This window comes from Plectropomus leopardus, chromosome 10, assembly GCF_026936395.1.
Source record: "Plectropomus leopardus strain MGB_pleo_1.0 chromosome 10, ASM2693639v1, whole genome shotgun sequence".
Classification (NCBI taxonomy): Eukaryota; Metazoa; Chordata; class Actinopteri; order Perciformes; family Serranidae; genus Plectropomus; species Plectropomus leopardus.
In genome coordinates this window covers 24,209,808-24,226,982 of record NC_142185.1, presented here as the reverse complement: position 1 = coordinate 24,226,982, position 17,175 = coordinate 24,209,808, and the positions used below count along the sequence as shown (strand labels likewise).

Here is a 17,175-nt window from a genome sequence, read left to right as displayed (position 1 = left end):
TTATATATGAGAGGGCAGGGGGTGGTGCAAAAGGGGGGAGGGATGTCAAATATTTTTTGAAGCACTGGGGAGGGACTCTTTTTAATTTTTTAATTTTGGCTCATGGAATGGGCATGCAACTTTAAATGGCTGTATTTTGTATTTATTCCATCTTTTCTACATAAACCATGTCTTTCAAAGGACATGTTATGTTGTCTTTAAATATTGCCAAAATCACGTCATGTAAGGTGAATACTGGTAAAGTGGGACACTTTATGATAATTTACTTAATGTGTCATTTTTATTTGTGATCCAAATGTCTTAGCAGAATATATATTATTGTAAAGCTCTTCTGTACTATACAGACAGAAAAAAAAACATGAATAATCATTATTAATCTAAGAATGCTATGCCATTTCGCTTTCAACTGCAATTCAATGCAAGGTTGCCACTGGAAGAGATGTCCTAGCAATAGAATCTATTTTTTTTTTATCACATACTTGGTTATGTTAACCTCAGTGTTGATTTTAAGTGATTGAAATATATACACATAAAAATAAAAATGATAAATCTTAAATTTCCCACTATACCAGTATTCACCCTAGCCAGGAACTAAAAAAAAAGAATGAAACCATTGTTGAATTTTTATGAAGGTCCTCAAACACATTATGAGGGTCAAACGTGTTAAAAAAAACAAAAATCTATGCATAAAACAGTGATATTTCATCAAAATCACTTTACTTTGCCAAAAAATAACTGTTGGCACTAACTAACCTGCATGTGTGACAAGAGTTAAAAATCAAAGTTATATTTAACTTCAGTAATTCATCTTCAATTTCTGACTTTGAAATATCAAAGGGTACGTTTTTAAAATCTAACAACTGATTTACCATGGAGGGAGGGCCACTTCCTCTGATAAATAAAGAACAGTCCCTAAATTGTCCCTGTCAAAAACATACAGCCCTATGAATACTTCAGGCAGACTATAATACATCACGTAAAGCCTATGCAATTACAGTATAGCTCAGTATGGCTTTACTTCAGGCATTTTATAAGGATTTTCATTATTCTAGGAAAATATACAGTCGCACACGTGCACGCGCGCACGCCAATACACGTGCGCGCTCCCCCAGCCCCCACCCTCACCAAACACATCCAGCCTCACACCGTCACCGTCGGGAGCTAAACAGGGAGGGATCACCGGGATTGGGATCGGAACCCTTCAGCTGCCGCTTTTGACGACACGAATCACCGCTAGCTTTGACTTTATTTTCATTTCTAACGATAAAATCGCGAACTAACAGGGGTGCTGGATACCGGGAGGACGGCATGGGAGAGCTCACGGCGTTTCTGCTGTTACTGGTGGCGACCTTGACGCTTTCATCCGAGGTGAGTAACAACGGAGAAATCTCGGGCTGTGGGGGAGTCGGTGAGCCGTTCCCTGGCTCCGCTCATCTGCGGGGCCTGTAGCCACAGCGGCTACCACACTGACCACAGTGCCAACCGCCGTGTCTAACATGAGGGACTACGTACTGAAATAACGGTTGACATTTACATGTAACCGTTAAAAACTGCCGATTTTAGCACGTTTCACTGATGACATGGACGCTATGTAACAGTTAACAACCGAGCTGCCACTAAAGATAACAGTATGACTGGCCTTTTCCCGAGGCCCACTCCTTGTTTAAATCCATTATAATGTTTTTCCTGGCAGCTTTTAACATTTTGTTGTATGTATTTATCAATATGACGGGTTTAAAGTGATACACAGATTTACTGCGTAGAATTAGCAAACCAAATTCTGTCAGCGATGCTACCAAGGCCTACCGTTAGATGTCAGTGATTGACAGTTTGGCCCTGCCATGTTGGACATGTTTTGATTAGACTGGTGTTGTTTTTGTACGCAGTTATTTAACATTATAACAATATTACTTTTAGTCAGTGCCTGCTATCTTTTATTATTGCTAGTTTGCTACGTTACAGCACCTAACTATATCGTGTATAACATAACAGTGAATATAGTTTAGAGAGCTAACGCTAGCTTTTCCCCCCCAGAAAATGACACGGATTGGCAACCGCTAATGGCTAACATACCGTCGCATGTCGTCAGTTTGTGCTGTGTATACTTCAAAGAAACCCGCAAACACACCAGCTAACATGACTAACACGAAACATTCACCCTTTGTGTGAATACGCTCTGCCCCTTCACACTGACACGGTTTTTATTCAATTAGCAATGCTACTGTCCAGTGTTATTTGCTGCTGCTGCGTCGACCTGGCCCACTCGGTCCAGTCCAGCAGCGTTGCAGCTGCAGGGTGGTGATATTGCTGAGGAGAATGGAAAAAGGATGCAGCCTTTTTAGTTTGACACAAGCAAGATGGCGCCTGCAGCTTGCTGCTGCTGTGCAGGAGCCAGAGAGAAATACAAAGCTCAGGACCAGCTGGAAACATGATGAACAGGGCCTACGTTGCATAATGCAAATCATTACATGCATACAGATGTTTTCTCAGTAATGCAGCATCCACGGGTGAAAGCGATTTAAAGAGAGTGCTATTGTAATGCAGATTCAATATCATAACACACCTTCTCTAACCAAACCCCTGCGTGCTGCAGTGAAACATAAAGCATTCAAGAACTTTCCTCAACCAGTATCCCCATACCTGTGACTCTTTGGGTGGGTCTTGATACACTCGATACACAAATCTTATCATGTTCTGTTGTGTTTTTGTTCGCTATTGTGTCCCAATACTGCTCTTAGTTTTTATCTTTGCCGTAATATTTCTTTACTATTTTTTTTCCCTTGGGTCATATGATCTGTCTGAGGAGATTCACTTTATAGCCTTCTCGTTTAATTTAGGTAAATCCACCCATTGTGTTGCAATGTATTATATTTTTTGTGCTGCATGTTCTTCACCTTACAGGCTGAGTCATGACTGACAGTCAAACATGCCCTGCAGCAGCTATACCCAAATGTGATAACCTTTTGTCATGGCCTGCTGCAACACTCCCCAACTGTCACACAGGAGGGTTTCTGAGCCTTTGCTCGATATAAGACCAGGTCTGAATGGCTGTCTCAGTGTAATCTTGTACTAAAACGCACGTGCAATTGACTGGTGGCACATGGCTTGATATCACTGTACCTTGTGGCTTAAATGTGTTTACAGGGGATGCGATTTGAAGAACATTAGCCGGTGACCTGGGGTGAACAACTACACATGGAGTTGTATGCTCAGCTTTGTGGGATTTGAAGCATATGCTGTAGGTGTTATGACTGTTATTCCGAGATGACGTCTCATTCCACCCATCACATATTCTACAGTTTCGTTTCACATGCCGAACACACATTCCCATAACTAATACAAGGTGAGGATGGGGTCATTTCTGCAGAAAAGAACAATGGACTTCCCATAGTGTTGCTGGAGGCTGATGTCAAGGAGGTCTTCACAGGAAAACATTTCACCAAGCAGTAATTAGTCGTTTGAAGATTGGCAACAGATGGCCTGTTGGATAGCGTATTGTCAGCTTGTATTATCAGCCTTTTCTGATGTCTGCCATAAAAATACTGGGCACAGAAGGCGAAACACATTGATACTTCCTCTAATTGTTTTCCAAACACAAAGGAAGGAAAATAGAGCCGAAAGCTATGTCCTGTTGGAAAGTACAAGACCAAAACATGCTCAGTTGAAAGTGGATTTTTGCATCTCATATTTGCAACAGCTTGATATTTTTATTCTGTAGTTCAAGAAGTTTCCCTTCTTTCTTTCAGGCATGTCCGAATCAGTTTGGAAGTACTGGTTTCCAGCCCTCTCAATGCATTTTTTAATTAAATAGGACTGGTTATTTTGAGCATGCGCCACGCCCAAACCCTTGTTTATGCATATGTATTGCATATGTATTTGTTGTGACTGAAGCTATTCACAACTTTGAAGTGGAATAACATTCATAGTATTCTTTACTTTTATTACAATGTGACAAGTGGATTTGCAAGCAATTTCAGAGTATACATTTTACCTTGTTTACTTTGTTATATGGTGATGAAACAAATGCTGCACTAAGTGGTATGACGATAAGAGCCATATAGACATAGTTTTATTTTGTTTACTATTTTGTAAAGAAATTAAATAAATCCTTAAGGAACTGTTTGGATGTAGACTTTTTTTCTTGTATTGCATTGCGGAGTTAATCAGCTGTCAAGTATATACGCTGTATAGATTTTAATAACTTTAAAGTACTTTTAGTGTGCACTGTGCAGCTGTATTATCCAGGCCAATACAAGTATCGGATCAGGACTTGGTATCGGCAGATACTTCTATCAAATTACTTGAATCAGGATTGGGGGCAAACAGACTCGATCGGGCCATCCCTTCTTTCTTTTCTGTGATAGGACATGATCTTCTCCACAGTCTCATTCCACTTTCTTTAATATCGGAAATGAGGTAATCTTCAGAAGACAGTGAAAAAGGGCACATGTGCTGCCCCGTGGCTGTGATGCTAAGCTCTCCGGCTTATGGGCTCAAAGGGATGAAACAAAATATCATGCCTTGCTTAGGCTTAAACCAGTAGTAAATTTCTTTATTTATTTATATAATACCTTAAAAGTGCAGTGATGTTGTAGTGTAATTTATCCATATGATTCTCTAATCCCAGTACTGTATAGAGAGACGTATGTGCAGGATTTTATGTGAAAGGGTGTAAAATAAACTAAGAGGAGCTAAATATATATCAGCTGCATCAGGAGATATTTATGGTTGAGCTATTCTTCAGCCAGTTTGGTATCATCATTCTTCATCGTTGTCCTTTCTTTCTCCTTGTCTTTCCAGGTGCCCGCTGATGACTCTGTGGGTTTGCTAACTGAGCCCCAGGTGGCCATGTTCTGCGGGAAGCTTAACATGCACATCAATGTGCAGAGTGGGAAATGGGAGTCTGACCCCTCTGGCACCAAGAGCTGCATCGGCACCAAGGAGGGTATCCTACAGTACTGCCAAGAGGTATTTAAAGGGATTCTCCCATTTTTGATCAGCTTTTTATCAAAACACTGTTGGTAGTATGACACGTTATGTTACGTCAGGTGCATAGCAGTCTGGTTTCCCATCTTTCTATTGCACTGACAGCCTAGTTTTATACAAGGACTCTCTGTGAATTACTCCTTTAAGAGTGAGACCATGTAGAGACAGAGAAACTCACAAAAAGACAGCTAATGTAGCAAGAAAACAACCTAAACATCTCTCAACTTTCTCCAGGTGTACCCCGAGTTGCAGATCACAAATGTTGTGGAGGTCAACCAGCCCGTCAGCATTCAGAACTGGTGCAAGAAAGGCCGCAAGCAATGCCGCAGTCACACCCACATTGTGGTGCCATACCGCTGCCTGGGTAACCATTTTTAATGATAGTTGTCTTTTACTGAGCCTGTTTGTGTGTGTGTGTGGTTGTGAATGGATATACTAACTACGTGTAATGAGCAAAGGCGTGTCTCTGTCGCAGTTGGGGAGTTTGTGAGCGATGCCCTGCTAGTTCCTGACAAATGTAAGTTCCTGCACCAGGAGCGCATGGACCAGTGTGAGAGCCACCTGCACTGGCACACTGTCGCCAAAGAGGTGAGACAAATAATACAGCATTCAGTGTCAGCGTGTTGTCTGATTTCAAATCAGTAGGGGGCAAAAGTATACCAAGTCATTTGTTTTGGGGTTAACTGTAATATTATCACTGACATTATATATGTAATTTGTTACACTGCTTGTTACTGGTAAAATTAATATCACTGTAATACGTGACTGCCCAACACTACTGCACTGTTCATATCTTCTCATGGCTTTTTCTTTCTTTTTCTTCCTTTTCTATCTGGTCTTCTGTTGGCTCCCTCTGAATGACTCAGCACTCCTTAACTTTGTCCTTCGTCCGTTCTGCCGTCAGCCATCCGCACCACTTTGTTCCGATTAGTGTTTCTTTTATTGTCGTTCCTCTCTGAGTGTTCACTCATGTTCAGTCACCCACAAAGACAACTGTCTGTCAAACATTGATTTTTTTTTTAACCTCTATTATAATAATAACTTGTGCATCAGAGCTGAATTATGAGTGTGGGGCTCTTTATCTAGACTCACAGAGGTTTAACTCAATAAGCTTATGAAATGATTGAATGTTGTGTTTAGTCATGGTGACTGTTTATAGCCTGTATGAAGTCGTTATTTATGCTTGTTATTACATTTAGTCCTGTGGAGACCGCTCCATGAATCTCCATGACTACGGGATGCTGTTGCCATGCGGTATTGATCGTTTCCGTGGGGTGGAGTTTGTGTGCTGTCCAGCGGAGGCGGACCAAGAGACCGACAGCACAGAGCTGGAAGGGGAGGAGTCAGACGTCTGGTGGGGAGGAGCCGAGACTGAATACTCTGACAACAGGTATCATCATTCGCAAACATTCATCACACATTCATCACACATTCATCACACATTCATCACACATTCATCACATGCTCATCACATGTTTATCCGGTCTGATGGACACACACACTTGTTGATACATGAACTGAACCAACTGCTCGTCAGCAGCATGTCGCGCCCGGCAGACACTGAGCCAGCCACCGCTGAGGATGATGAGGATGAGGATGAAGAGGCTGAGACTTTTGAAAGGGATGAAAACGGAGATGGCGACGACGATGAGGAGGAGGACGAGGAAGACGATGACGTGACCGATGAACGGGATAGCTATGAGCGCAATGCTAACATCGCCATGACAACCACGACCACTACCACCACTGAGTCTGTTGAAGAAGTCGTCCGAGGTGAGAAATGGCGCAGCTACACACCTCTTGTTTACATGTATTCATTTCTTGTTTCTCTTTCATTGTGTGTTGTTTTGTTGATTATTTTGTATTCATTTTTATTTTGATATTTAATTTGCCTGTGTGTGCACATCTCAGCTGTTTGTTGGGCTCGTGCTGAGTCCGGCCCGTGTCACGCCATGCTGGAGCGTTGGTACTTCGTGCCTGAGAAGGGCCGCTGTGCTCCCTTCTTGTTTGGGGGCTGTGGGGGCAACAGGAATAACTTTGACTCGGAGGAGTACTGCCTAGCTGTCTGCAGCAGCTCGTGTAAGTCCCAGGGCCGGAGCCATCTGAAGTGTCCGCACCACGAGCCTGATTCCTGTCCTCAGGCTGCTGCAGATTGTCTCTGTCTCCTTTACTTTATCTTTCTCTCCCTGTCCTGAGTGTCTGATGGCTCTTAACCACTCGGAGCGCTGAGAAGTGGATTTGGTTGCTTGTGCGGAGTATTATAGGATTATTTTCTCAAGACAGAAGATATAAAAAATCTATCTGTCTGTTGGAAAGGAAAGGCCATGAAATCAGACATCACTAAGGAATAACATATTTTTGTAGTACCACAGAGTGCAAAGAAAATATTTTCAGTTTGTGGTAAAAATGAAGGAAACTGATAGCCCTCAGCTTTTATGATAAGGCTGATGATTTTCTCTATTTGCCTTCAACAAATCCAACTAAGACTAAAACCAACGATTTATTGGTCCGTCTTTCAACACTTTCAAACACTGCGGTATCTGTGGCTCTCAGCCCTGAGCCCATTACTTCCTACAGAGGATGTAAATATTTAAAAATGTATTGTGTAATTTCCTACAACATCTAGAGATAGTAGTTGTTCAAACATAAGTAGATATAGCGCCTGTTGGGGACCATTTTCAGTCACGGACTAATACACCGCTCTCTGGTTAGTATTTAGAGAAGCAACATGACGAATTTGTGATTCACCTAGAAACTAAGCCACTGTGCCCATGAAACACCAGCCAATGCAACACATTTGCTTATTAATGTATAATGTACAATTATGGAGCCAATTACTTCTTTGAGAATATGGTGACAGTTTCAGCACATATTATACAAAGTTATTTTTGTAAGTTACCAACTGTAGCTTTAAAGGAGCTTTGAGACCAGCCATTTCACCTCAGCAGAGTCAGTGGTTTAACTGATGGTGTTTGAACATCACAGTCAAAGGAGAATTAAAGGGAAAAATGGAAAGCCAAGCTGACCAAGTGAGTGTCCCTATTGGAAAGCAGCCATGATGCTCTTGTAGTCATTCACCTCCAAATCATTTTATTACTCATTTCATCATTTTCTAACTAACTGATACTTCTTGCAGCATGTGGACCAGGCAGCGTGAATACTGAACCTTGAGTGTCGGCGTGCATCTGCATGCATTTCTATACATGTGTGTTTGCATGCCTTGCAGCTGCAAGGTGTCTGCTGCTGCAGCTCTGTAGTAGTCTGCCCTGATAGCTGTGGGTCTCTAACAATAAACACGTCTGTTATGTTACCATTGTGTGCGTGTGTGCGTGGGCATATATATGTGTGAGAATAGGGGAGGGTGTTGTTTAGGGTTAATGGGTGCATTTGCTCTTTCCAACCAACTCATCAGTGGCACAGTGTCAGCCCTGATCCTGACTCGGCACTTTTCATCTTATCTCCAGGCTCCCACATTAAATAAAGACATAGACACAACACTTGTACTGGGAAACTACTCACCCTTTGTCCCTTGATAACCTGTGTGTCTTTATGTATCTAATTATTTTTGTTTGTATTAAAATTATCTGTATGTACCTAACATAGAGTCTGTTTTTAACACACTTAAATCTCATTGATGACTGTCTATGTGTCTTGAGCTGAAATACTGAAACTCTGATGTGTTTCAGACACACTGAGATCAGTGTTTCTCCTGCATCCTCGTTACTTGTTGTCTTATCAACGTTTTTACTTGTTTTCTCCCCTGCCCTGTATTTGATTACTGCCTTGTCCTCCTGCAGTGCCCACCATGGCTCCCAGCCCTCCAGACGCTGTGGATCGGTACCTCGAATCTCCCGGGGACGACAATGAACACTCTGACTTCCAGAAAGCCAAGGAAAGCCTGGAGGCCAAACACCGTGATAAGATGTCTCAGGTATGATTATGTGTCACATTTCGGTCTGAGGAATTGACCTGACAAAGTGTCCAAATGTCTGATCTGATGAGACAAAGCCAGTCAGTTTGTGATGTTTTCGTCTCTGACGTGACACTCTCTTAATGTCCAGGTAATGAGGGAGTGGGAAGAAGCTGAGAGACAGGCCAAGAACCTTCCTCGTGCTGACAAGAAGGCTGTCATCCAGGTAGGACACTCATCACAACTTCTCCTGTCATTCTGTATTTTTTATACCATCAGTTGTAAATATCAAAGATGTTTGTGATGAAAATATTTTAGTTCTCTTATCGTTGCCAAAATGAGTGAAAAGCCGCCTGTGTTATTCGGTCAGAAGTTTTGTTTTTCAAAACACACAACTACAGACTGCAGTGGTGAACTTGTGCAATTTATTTTATCTTATTTCAGTAGTTGACATTTAGACATTGATTCTATGTATTCTTATCACACTTCTTAAGAATGTTGGCTCTGAGAATCAGATGTTCATTAAAAACATTTTATCGTAAAATTTACTGTATCTGCAGCACTTCCAGGAGAAGGTGGAGGCTCTGGAGCGGGAGGCAGCAGGAGAGAGGCAGCAGTTGGTGGAGACCCACATGGCTCGGGTGGAAGCTCTGCTCAACAGCCGCCGACGCCTGGCTCTGGAAAATTACCTCAGTTCCCTACAAGCCAACCCTCCACGGGTAAACGCACACACACACACACACACACACACACACACACACGTGCGCCTCTGGACTTTCCAACAAAAGCCGAGCTGTTACATGTAGTCATGGGTGTGTTCACTGTCAAAGGAGTCGTTTAATGGGAGGGTTTAGAGACAAGTAACAATAGCTGTCTCAGTACATTTCCCCAATGTGTTAAATTATTCTGCAGTCGTACCTGGCAGAAAATTTAACGAAGTGTAACTATAATAAAAACACCATCATATGTGTTTTAATAAGGCACGCATAAGTGTTATAACCAAACTAATGCCACACAACACTGCTACCACCAGGCCCGTCAGGTGCTGAGCCTGCTGAAGAAGTACGTCCGTGCAGAGCAGAAGGACAGGCAGCACACGCTGAAACATTATGAGCATGTCCGTACGGTTGATCCCAAGAAGGCTGCACAGATCCGACCTCAGGTACTCACCTACAAATACAGTCAAAACCCTTCAGCTGTACCAAACCTGTAATGTGATTAGAGGGTTGAAAGGTGTGTGTTGGTGAATACTTTGCCTACATTAATTGATATATTCATGTAAGCTTTAAAAAATTCCAATTTCAGAATTAAAGTTGCTTTTGACTTTTAGGTTTTGACCCACCTTCGTGTGATTGATGAGAGGATGAATCAGTCCGTCGGTCTGCTCTACAAAGTGCCCAGTGTGGCGAATGAGATCCAAAACCAAGTCTGTAAGTGTCTGCTTTTATACTTCTTACTGATGTATTTATTCATCATTTCATTGTTTAATAGGGGACAGAGCACGTTAATGAACATATTATATAATATATGATTTGATACACAAGTACAAAAAGACAAAATACATTGCACAACAAAGTTGAGTTAAAAGTGATCACAATTCTGGTTTGCCTTCAACTGTATGAAAGACTGCTTTTTTATATGACAATTCACTGTTTTGTATCTAAATGCTGTATAACATTACATTACCATGAATATGAGTTTTTAAAAGCATGTCCTCTCGTAAGGGAACAGTCAAAGTAAATAATTAAATCCCATTCAGTGCATACATATGTAGAGATCAATATATCTGAGACATGGGAAATTACAGGAATGATTTAATTGATGACTGTTTTCCAAAGCTTAGTGCTTTTGTTTATTTATTTATTTACTTACTTACCCATTTATTTATGTGTATGTTCTTGTTATTCCCTTAAATTCCAGATAACCCCAGTTTTCAGTTAATGTTGGTGTTAGGGCTGAAACAGTCAGTTGATTAATTGATTAGTAGATCAACAGAAAACTAATCAGCAATCTAGATGATGGATGTTGTTTTTAAAAAACTAATACCAAAAATGTATGTTTCTCTATTTTGGACTGTTATTGGACAAATTAAGACATTTGAAGACTCTGGGAAATGGTAATGTAATCAGTGTCTGACATTTTATGGACTAAATGAGGAATTGATTTTGAATTGATTGTGAAAATAACCAGCAAAATAAACAATGGTAAATATGAAAATGACAAATAAATAATGAAATTTATGGTTTGTAGCAGCCCTCGTCAGTATGTTTAACATTTCTTTTATATTTGCCATATTGTGTTGTGTTTAATTTCATTTCATTAAAAAAAAAAAAAGATGAGGTCATATTGTTTAATTAAACCAGCCTGTATATTACCACCAGACTTAATTAATTAGCCCCGCAGTCTGTTGTAGTGCTGAGTGAGGATGAAAACCACTGAAACAGCTTAACTTAAGTCCAGTGATGGATGTCTGCTGTTAACACAGCATCTCTCCTGTCAGTTTGTCTTCAGTTATCAGGACACTAGACACACCGTTCCTCCCTCCCATCTATCACACTTCTGTGTCTCCGTCTCTTACGCACTCTTTCTGCTTTTTCTTCACAGCTGTTATAATGCAGAGAGTTCAGTCGGAGCTGTCTCAGCAAGTCTCCTCCCTGCAGAGCGACGGGCGGGTGAGTCAAGTTGCACCCACGTCACATTTTTCCTTTATTTTTGTGGTTGGAGTATCAGATCACAGGCATAAAGATAATGAATTTTCTGTTTTGTGTATTGTGCACATGATGACATCAGTGACTTCAGGTCCTGTGGATGGTGTCAGACTTTTCACCTTTTAGCAGATAATTAGATTCCATTTTAATGGAAAGCCTCTCTTTCAGTCCAGTACCGTCACGTCCTCATCAATGCTCCTCTGTGTTCACAGGTGGATGGTCGAGTGAGTTACGGTAACGATGCTCTGATGCCCGATCAGGCCTACAGCTCTGCTCCCATGGACCCTGGCCTGGACGGACTGGGCTTCATCCACCCCGAGAGCTTCAACCAGCCGAATACTGAGAACCACGGTACAGATACTTGTTTGAATATCATAAAATGAGAAACTCTCCACGCAAGTACAACAGTAGCTCTATGAAATTAAAACCATTAGTATTACATTAAATAATACACGTAAATTTGACTTTGCAAATTTGACATTTTATCGCCTTTTTAAAATTTTCTTTATTAATTTTTCTGCAGTTGAGCCTGTTGATGCTCGTCCAATTCCAGACAGAGGACTCCCCACGCGACCTGGTGAGTGTGTGTTTGTATGTATTTCTGAGTCCAGTATCGCTGCCTGTGGGGAGGTACTTCACACATGGCAATCAATCAGTATTACTTTTAATGATACCCCCATTTTATTGTTTAATGGCATAACTTCAATTAATAGCCCGGGCTATGAATTTCTTAAATCAATAAACTCAGCAGGCTGGGACAGGCTTTTATCTCCTTTCCTTGTTACTCAGTTGGATGGGAAATAGAATCAAATTGTTTATTTGAACCTCCTTTTAGCATCTCTCGTTTACTTTGCCAGTATTATTGTCTTCTTTGGTGCTCATGCTTTCAGGAAAATAAATTGCACTTGCGCTTGCTAATGATGTGTGTAGTATATCCATACTGAAAAGGGTTTAAACATATTAAAATATATTCTGGTATTTGTGTGATCAAACAGCTAACTAACATTATCTCTAGCAGGTAGCCAATAACCCAGTTTTGTACATCTAAAGAACCTTTTTAAAAATGAACTGTATGGTAACTGGCCCTCCAGTTTAGACAGGCCTTTATTTGTCAAAATGTGTAGCCACATCGGGCTAGTCAAAGGGACTGGGCATTTAATTGGGACTAGGCTTTTTACTAAAGTTTTACTGTAATCATCATACAAATATAACAAGTTATGATTAACCAAACGCTATGATAGCCTGAGATCATAAAGATATACTATGCAGGTTATTCCTTAAAAATATATTGTATGAACTCACTAGAAGTGTGTGGATGTGTATTTATCTGCAGAGACTCTACTTTTTGACATGCCCTGTCCATGTGATTCATTTTAGTATCTGCCCTGAAGCCAGAGGAGATGCCAGAGGTGCGGATGGAGACTGAAGAGAGGCAAAGTGCTGGTTATGAAGTTTACCATCAAAAACTGGTAGGAAAACACATCATGTTATTTATTTTCTGTCCTGCAGTGGTATCTGTTCTCTGTGTGCAAACTTTTCTTTTTTTTTTCAATGGCAGGTGTTTTTCGCTGAAGATGTGGGGTCCAATAAAGGTGCCATCATTGGACTCATGGTTGGTGGGGTTGTCATTGCAACTGTCATCGTCATCACCTTGGTGATGCTGAGAAAGAAACAATATACATCTATTCATCACGGTGTGATTGAGGTAAGGAAAAGCCTTTGCAAACACGTTTTATTTTTCAGTGGGATAATTTATTTCTTTCACTAACCTCCTCTCTCCGTGTCGGCAGGTGGATGCTGCAGTGACACCAGAGGAGCGTCATCTGGCTAAGATGCAGCAAAACGGTTATGAGAATCCCACCTACAAATTCTTCGAGCAGATGCAGAACTAAAGAACTGCTCATCGTAATGTTCTCCCCACCACACTCTCACTCGTAAGGTCTGTTTCATTCTGGTCCCTTGCCCTCAGCCCTTCAGTTTCTCACCTTGTTAAAGGCAAAGGAAAGGTGTGAAGATGCTACAAAGGCTCAATTTGATCTTGTTTGAAAGTTAGAAACAGATAACTGAAATCTTTGCACCAGTTTATGTCTCAGTCTGGGGTTTGGGCCAAAGGAAAACAACATGGAACAAAGCCTTCTTAATCCCTGATCCCTGGATTGTAAAGAGCTTACGTTCACCTGCACCTGATCAGACAAGGGTACCCTGTTTCACCCGCACACGTCTGCCTATCACAACAAAAACTTCACAGAGCCTGTTTGCACATGCGTCTTGGGTGATCCAATCACAGGTGGCCAGCTTTAAGTCTGTCTGTTCACGGCATTAGAATGCAACTCTGTGTACGCCTCGTGACCGCTTGTGATCAGATCTCACGACCTCGCTTTATATGCAATTAAACACAACATTTCCACGTGCAAGGACCGAACGCGTTGTTTTTATCCAGCTGGAGGTTTGTCTTGCTATAGCCACCCTTACATCCTTTACTATTTAAAATCAGTAAAACACAGAAATAGCATGTGTGATGGCTGCTGATGACGAGGGGGGCGTGGTACCTTTTTATCACTCTGTGTCCTCTAAAATCAGACATTTTTGCTGATCCGTCCCTACATTCTGCTGCTTGGTGTCTGCCCAGAGTACGCTCTGCAGCCTGGGAGTGTGGTGAATGAATAACTGAACAACATATTCCAACAACACTCCTAAACAGTCCGCCCCAAAAAATGTAAATCAGTGTGGCAGCAGATGTTTTAATTGTGGCAGGCCGCCACAAATAAATAAATGTGCGTTGGAAACCTTGGGTAAAATCTTAATTGTAAGACTTCTTGCCGTGTAATGATTCACAGCCTCTCCTTGCCCCACTCTCATCATGAGACAAGTGCCGCTACGAGACTTCTGCTGTGTGAGTCCGCCTGGCCAAACACACAGTACCACGACTAAATGTTAGCATCCCGCAGCTAACATTCCTCAACAGTTATCAACGGGTTGAACGTCAGAGCCTAGCCGTTTTGGTGTCAGTGTGGATTTGTTGGGACCGTATAACAGCTGCTGCTGCTGCTGTGTTAGCTTGTGCTAACCAGGCAGATGTTGAACAGACCGTTCACTGGGGGTAGAGGGGCTCCAGAGACCCATCCAATGGGTCAGATAAGGATGTTGGGTGATGATGTCTGAGCGATCGGATCTCTGGACACAGTGAGGACGCACTGGGTGCATTCACACCTGTACTTAGAGCTGTTCATTTGTTGCCACTCACCCAGGACGCATGTCAACACCAGGTGTAACCAGGGCCATGATGTTTGTACTGAAAAACCCTGTTGACGATTTATATGAAGTCTCAGAAACATATAAATCCAGGCAGTTTAATTCCCAGTCACTCCCTCATCGCTCCAACTCTTTGTTACATTTTCCCCCAAACTGCTCCCCCCACCTCCACTCTCTGATGACAGCTGTGCTGTGTTTGATGACATAACAGCTCTTAGAGCTGGCAACAGAAGGGGGGGGGCTCTCAGAGCGCCTCTCCGCACGATTAAAGCCCAACTGTTTCAGGTTTGTTTTTCAAAAAAGGAAAAAAAAAAAAAACGCAGAAAAATTCTACATAATCAAAATATGTAAAAGTTGAAAAATATTGAATGTTTTTGTTTTCTGATTTTTTTTTTAATGTGTAATATATTAAGACAGAGATTAGCTGTAAGTATATGTAGTGCATGGCAATATTGATGACAGATACAGTATACTGTATGTTGAGGTCCTCGGGAGCGGTCCTCGTACTAGATATTTTAGCAGGATTGTACATTTCTAGTGTCTTCTTTGTGACCTTGTGATATGAAGAAGAAAAAGAGTATTCAGAACCTGGTCTGCTTTGTCGTCACACAGACTTGCTTTAACTGAATCTTGGCTCGTTAACGCTCATCTCCATGCTTCACTGTTGTGTTAGCTGCATGGGCATAATGCTCTATATGTAATATATGAAGTGAAATAGTATCCGAAAGGAAGACGATTTTGTTACTGTTTGCGTTCTATGCACTCTGTCATTTTGGAAGTCTTGATTATTATTATCACCAAATATTATTGCTGTTAAGTCCTGGATGAAGATTCACGCTGTCGCTGCACATTTTGGGTTTAAATTAGAATGAGGAGGTCAAACTTTAGGAAGGTTTTCTGAAAGTATCATTCCAGAGTTATCATTCCACTCTCTCTTGATTGTAAATATTTGGAAGATGGAGGCTCTCAACAGCCCAGTTTCTTTATCAACCTCTCAGTCTTTCTTTCTGACCCTGGTTTGTCCTGTTTATCCTCTTTTTCTGGCTGCGTCAGCAATCTTGTACAGCGCAGCACTTGGGGAGTGTTTGCTGAAAAGACGGGACTCGTTGGGCTGACAAACTCCTCTTCACACACATTCCTTCACCAAATCTCACAGTCTATTTTTCTACATTTCCTGTGTATACATGTACAGTGCTTCTGTTCGTCCTGTGGTGGATATTTCTTCGTCTGCATTATCTGTTGTCGAGTCCTCGTGAAGACGCTGAGAGGACGAGCACAACTCACATCAGCATGGAGACACGTTCCCCTCTCCCTCAATTAAGTTATTAACGCCACCTCCGGTAAACATGAATGTGACATGCATATTATTGTGCTTTTATACCATAGAAATACAACACATATCACCTCTCTACATATTGTATCCACTCGTGTACAGACACACTAACTGAAGCTCTTAATCAGGTGAATGTTTGAAATTTGTATCAATGCTCACTCTGGAGGCTTGTGTTGAGAAAAAAAAAAAGATGCTTTTTGTTTCTCTCATTGATTCAGTGACCTTCCTCTGTGTGTAGTTAAATGAACCATTTGCTTAGAGTAAGAAAAAGCTTTCTACACTCACTATACCATGAATAAAATTTTGAATGTACAGAACTTTCTGGCTGATTTGTTATGTTGAATCTCTTGCTGTATAAACAGGATTATAAACAGGGTGGCCGCAAGTCCTTAAAGATACACTGCAGGATTGTTCAGGTACTGTTTATTTATTGATTTACTCTTGTCATACATTATTAAACCCTTATTTCCCCAGGTATTTGTAAATGGCTCTTGCTAACTTTCCTTACTCTCAGAAATTCCAGCTGGCACACCCCTTTTTGGGAGAGAGAAAACCTAATATCCTGGGTCAAGTTATTAAAAAATTCTAAACTTGATCATAATGATTCAGTCTTTATCCAGACATTTTTGTGCCAGTTTTCAAAGCAACGTTGGATTGGATCCTCTTGATGTAGATCCAAACTTTTCATGATTACCAAATTCGACTAACCGGTGCTCTGAATGAGACTACATACAGGTAAGAAAACACATCGAATCACTGATTTTTCATCCTGAAGTGGTGTAAGTTCTCTGTGTACATCATGTTTTTTTTTTCCAATGACAGGTGTTTTTCACTGAGGATGTGGGGTCCAGTAAATGTGACATCACTGGACTCATGGTTGGTGGGTTGTCATAGCAACTGTCACCTTGGTGATGCTGAGGAAGAAACAATACACTTCTACTCATCACGGTGTAACTGAGGTAAAGAATATAGTATAATGTGTATGT

General features: G+C 41.3%; 1 protein-coding gene across 2 annotated transcripts; it reads left to right on the top strand.

The window, feature by feature from the left end:
- The first annotated feature begins 1,137 nt into the window (after positions 1–1,137).
- On the top strand, positions 1,138–16,506 carry appb (amyloid beta precursor protein b). 2 transcript variants are annotated; one of them, XM_042495330.2, is made up of 18 exons: positions 1,138–1,368; positions 4,801–4,968; positions 5,221–5,350; positions 5,462–5,574; positions 6,186–6,376; positions 6,527–6,759; positions 6,898–7,065; positions 8,784–8,917; positions 9,048–9,122; positions 9,457–9,615; positions 9,930–10,058; positions 10,227–10,326; positions 11,501–11,568; positions 11,817–11,955; positions 12,128–12,181; positions 12,982–13,073; positions 13,163–13,309; positions 13,395–16,506. In XM_042495330.2, exons 1-18 carry the CDS (start codon positions 1,309–1,311, stop codon positions 13,494–13,496), a joined length of 2,262 nt encoding a protein of 753 aa, XP_042351264.1. In that variant the 5' UTR covers positions 1,138–1,308; the 3' UTR covers positions 13,497–16,506. The 2 variants fall into 2 exon arrangements, with proteins under 2 accessions (XP_042351264.1, XP_042351265.1); XM_042495331.2 differs by lacking the exon at positions 6,898–7,065 and having other exon boundaries at positions 1,139–1,368.
- Positions 16,507–17,175: the final 669 nt, after the last annotated feature.

Bases quoted from the DNA above. Each gene is read 5' to 3' on its own strand.
- appb (XM_042495330.2), top strand. From the start codon at position 1,309: ATGGGAGAGCTCACGGCGTTTCTGCTGTTACTGGTGGCGACCTTGACG. The intron at 1,369-4,800 runs GTGAGTAACAAC...TTGTCTTTCCAG, and splicing joins CCTTGACGCTTTCATCCGAG to GTGCCCGCTGATGACTCTGT. The intron at 4,969-5,220 runs GTATTTAAAGGG...AACTTTCTCCAG, and splicing joins TCCTACAGTACTGCCAAGAG to GTGTACCCCGAGTTGCAGAT.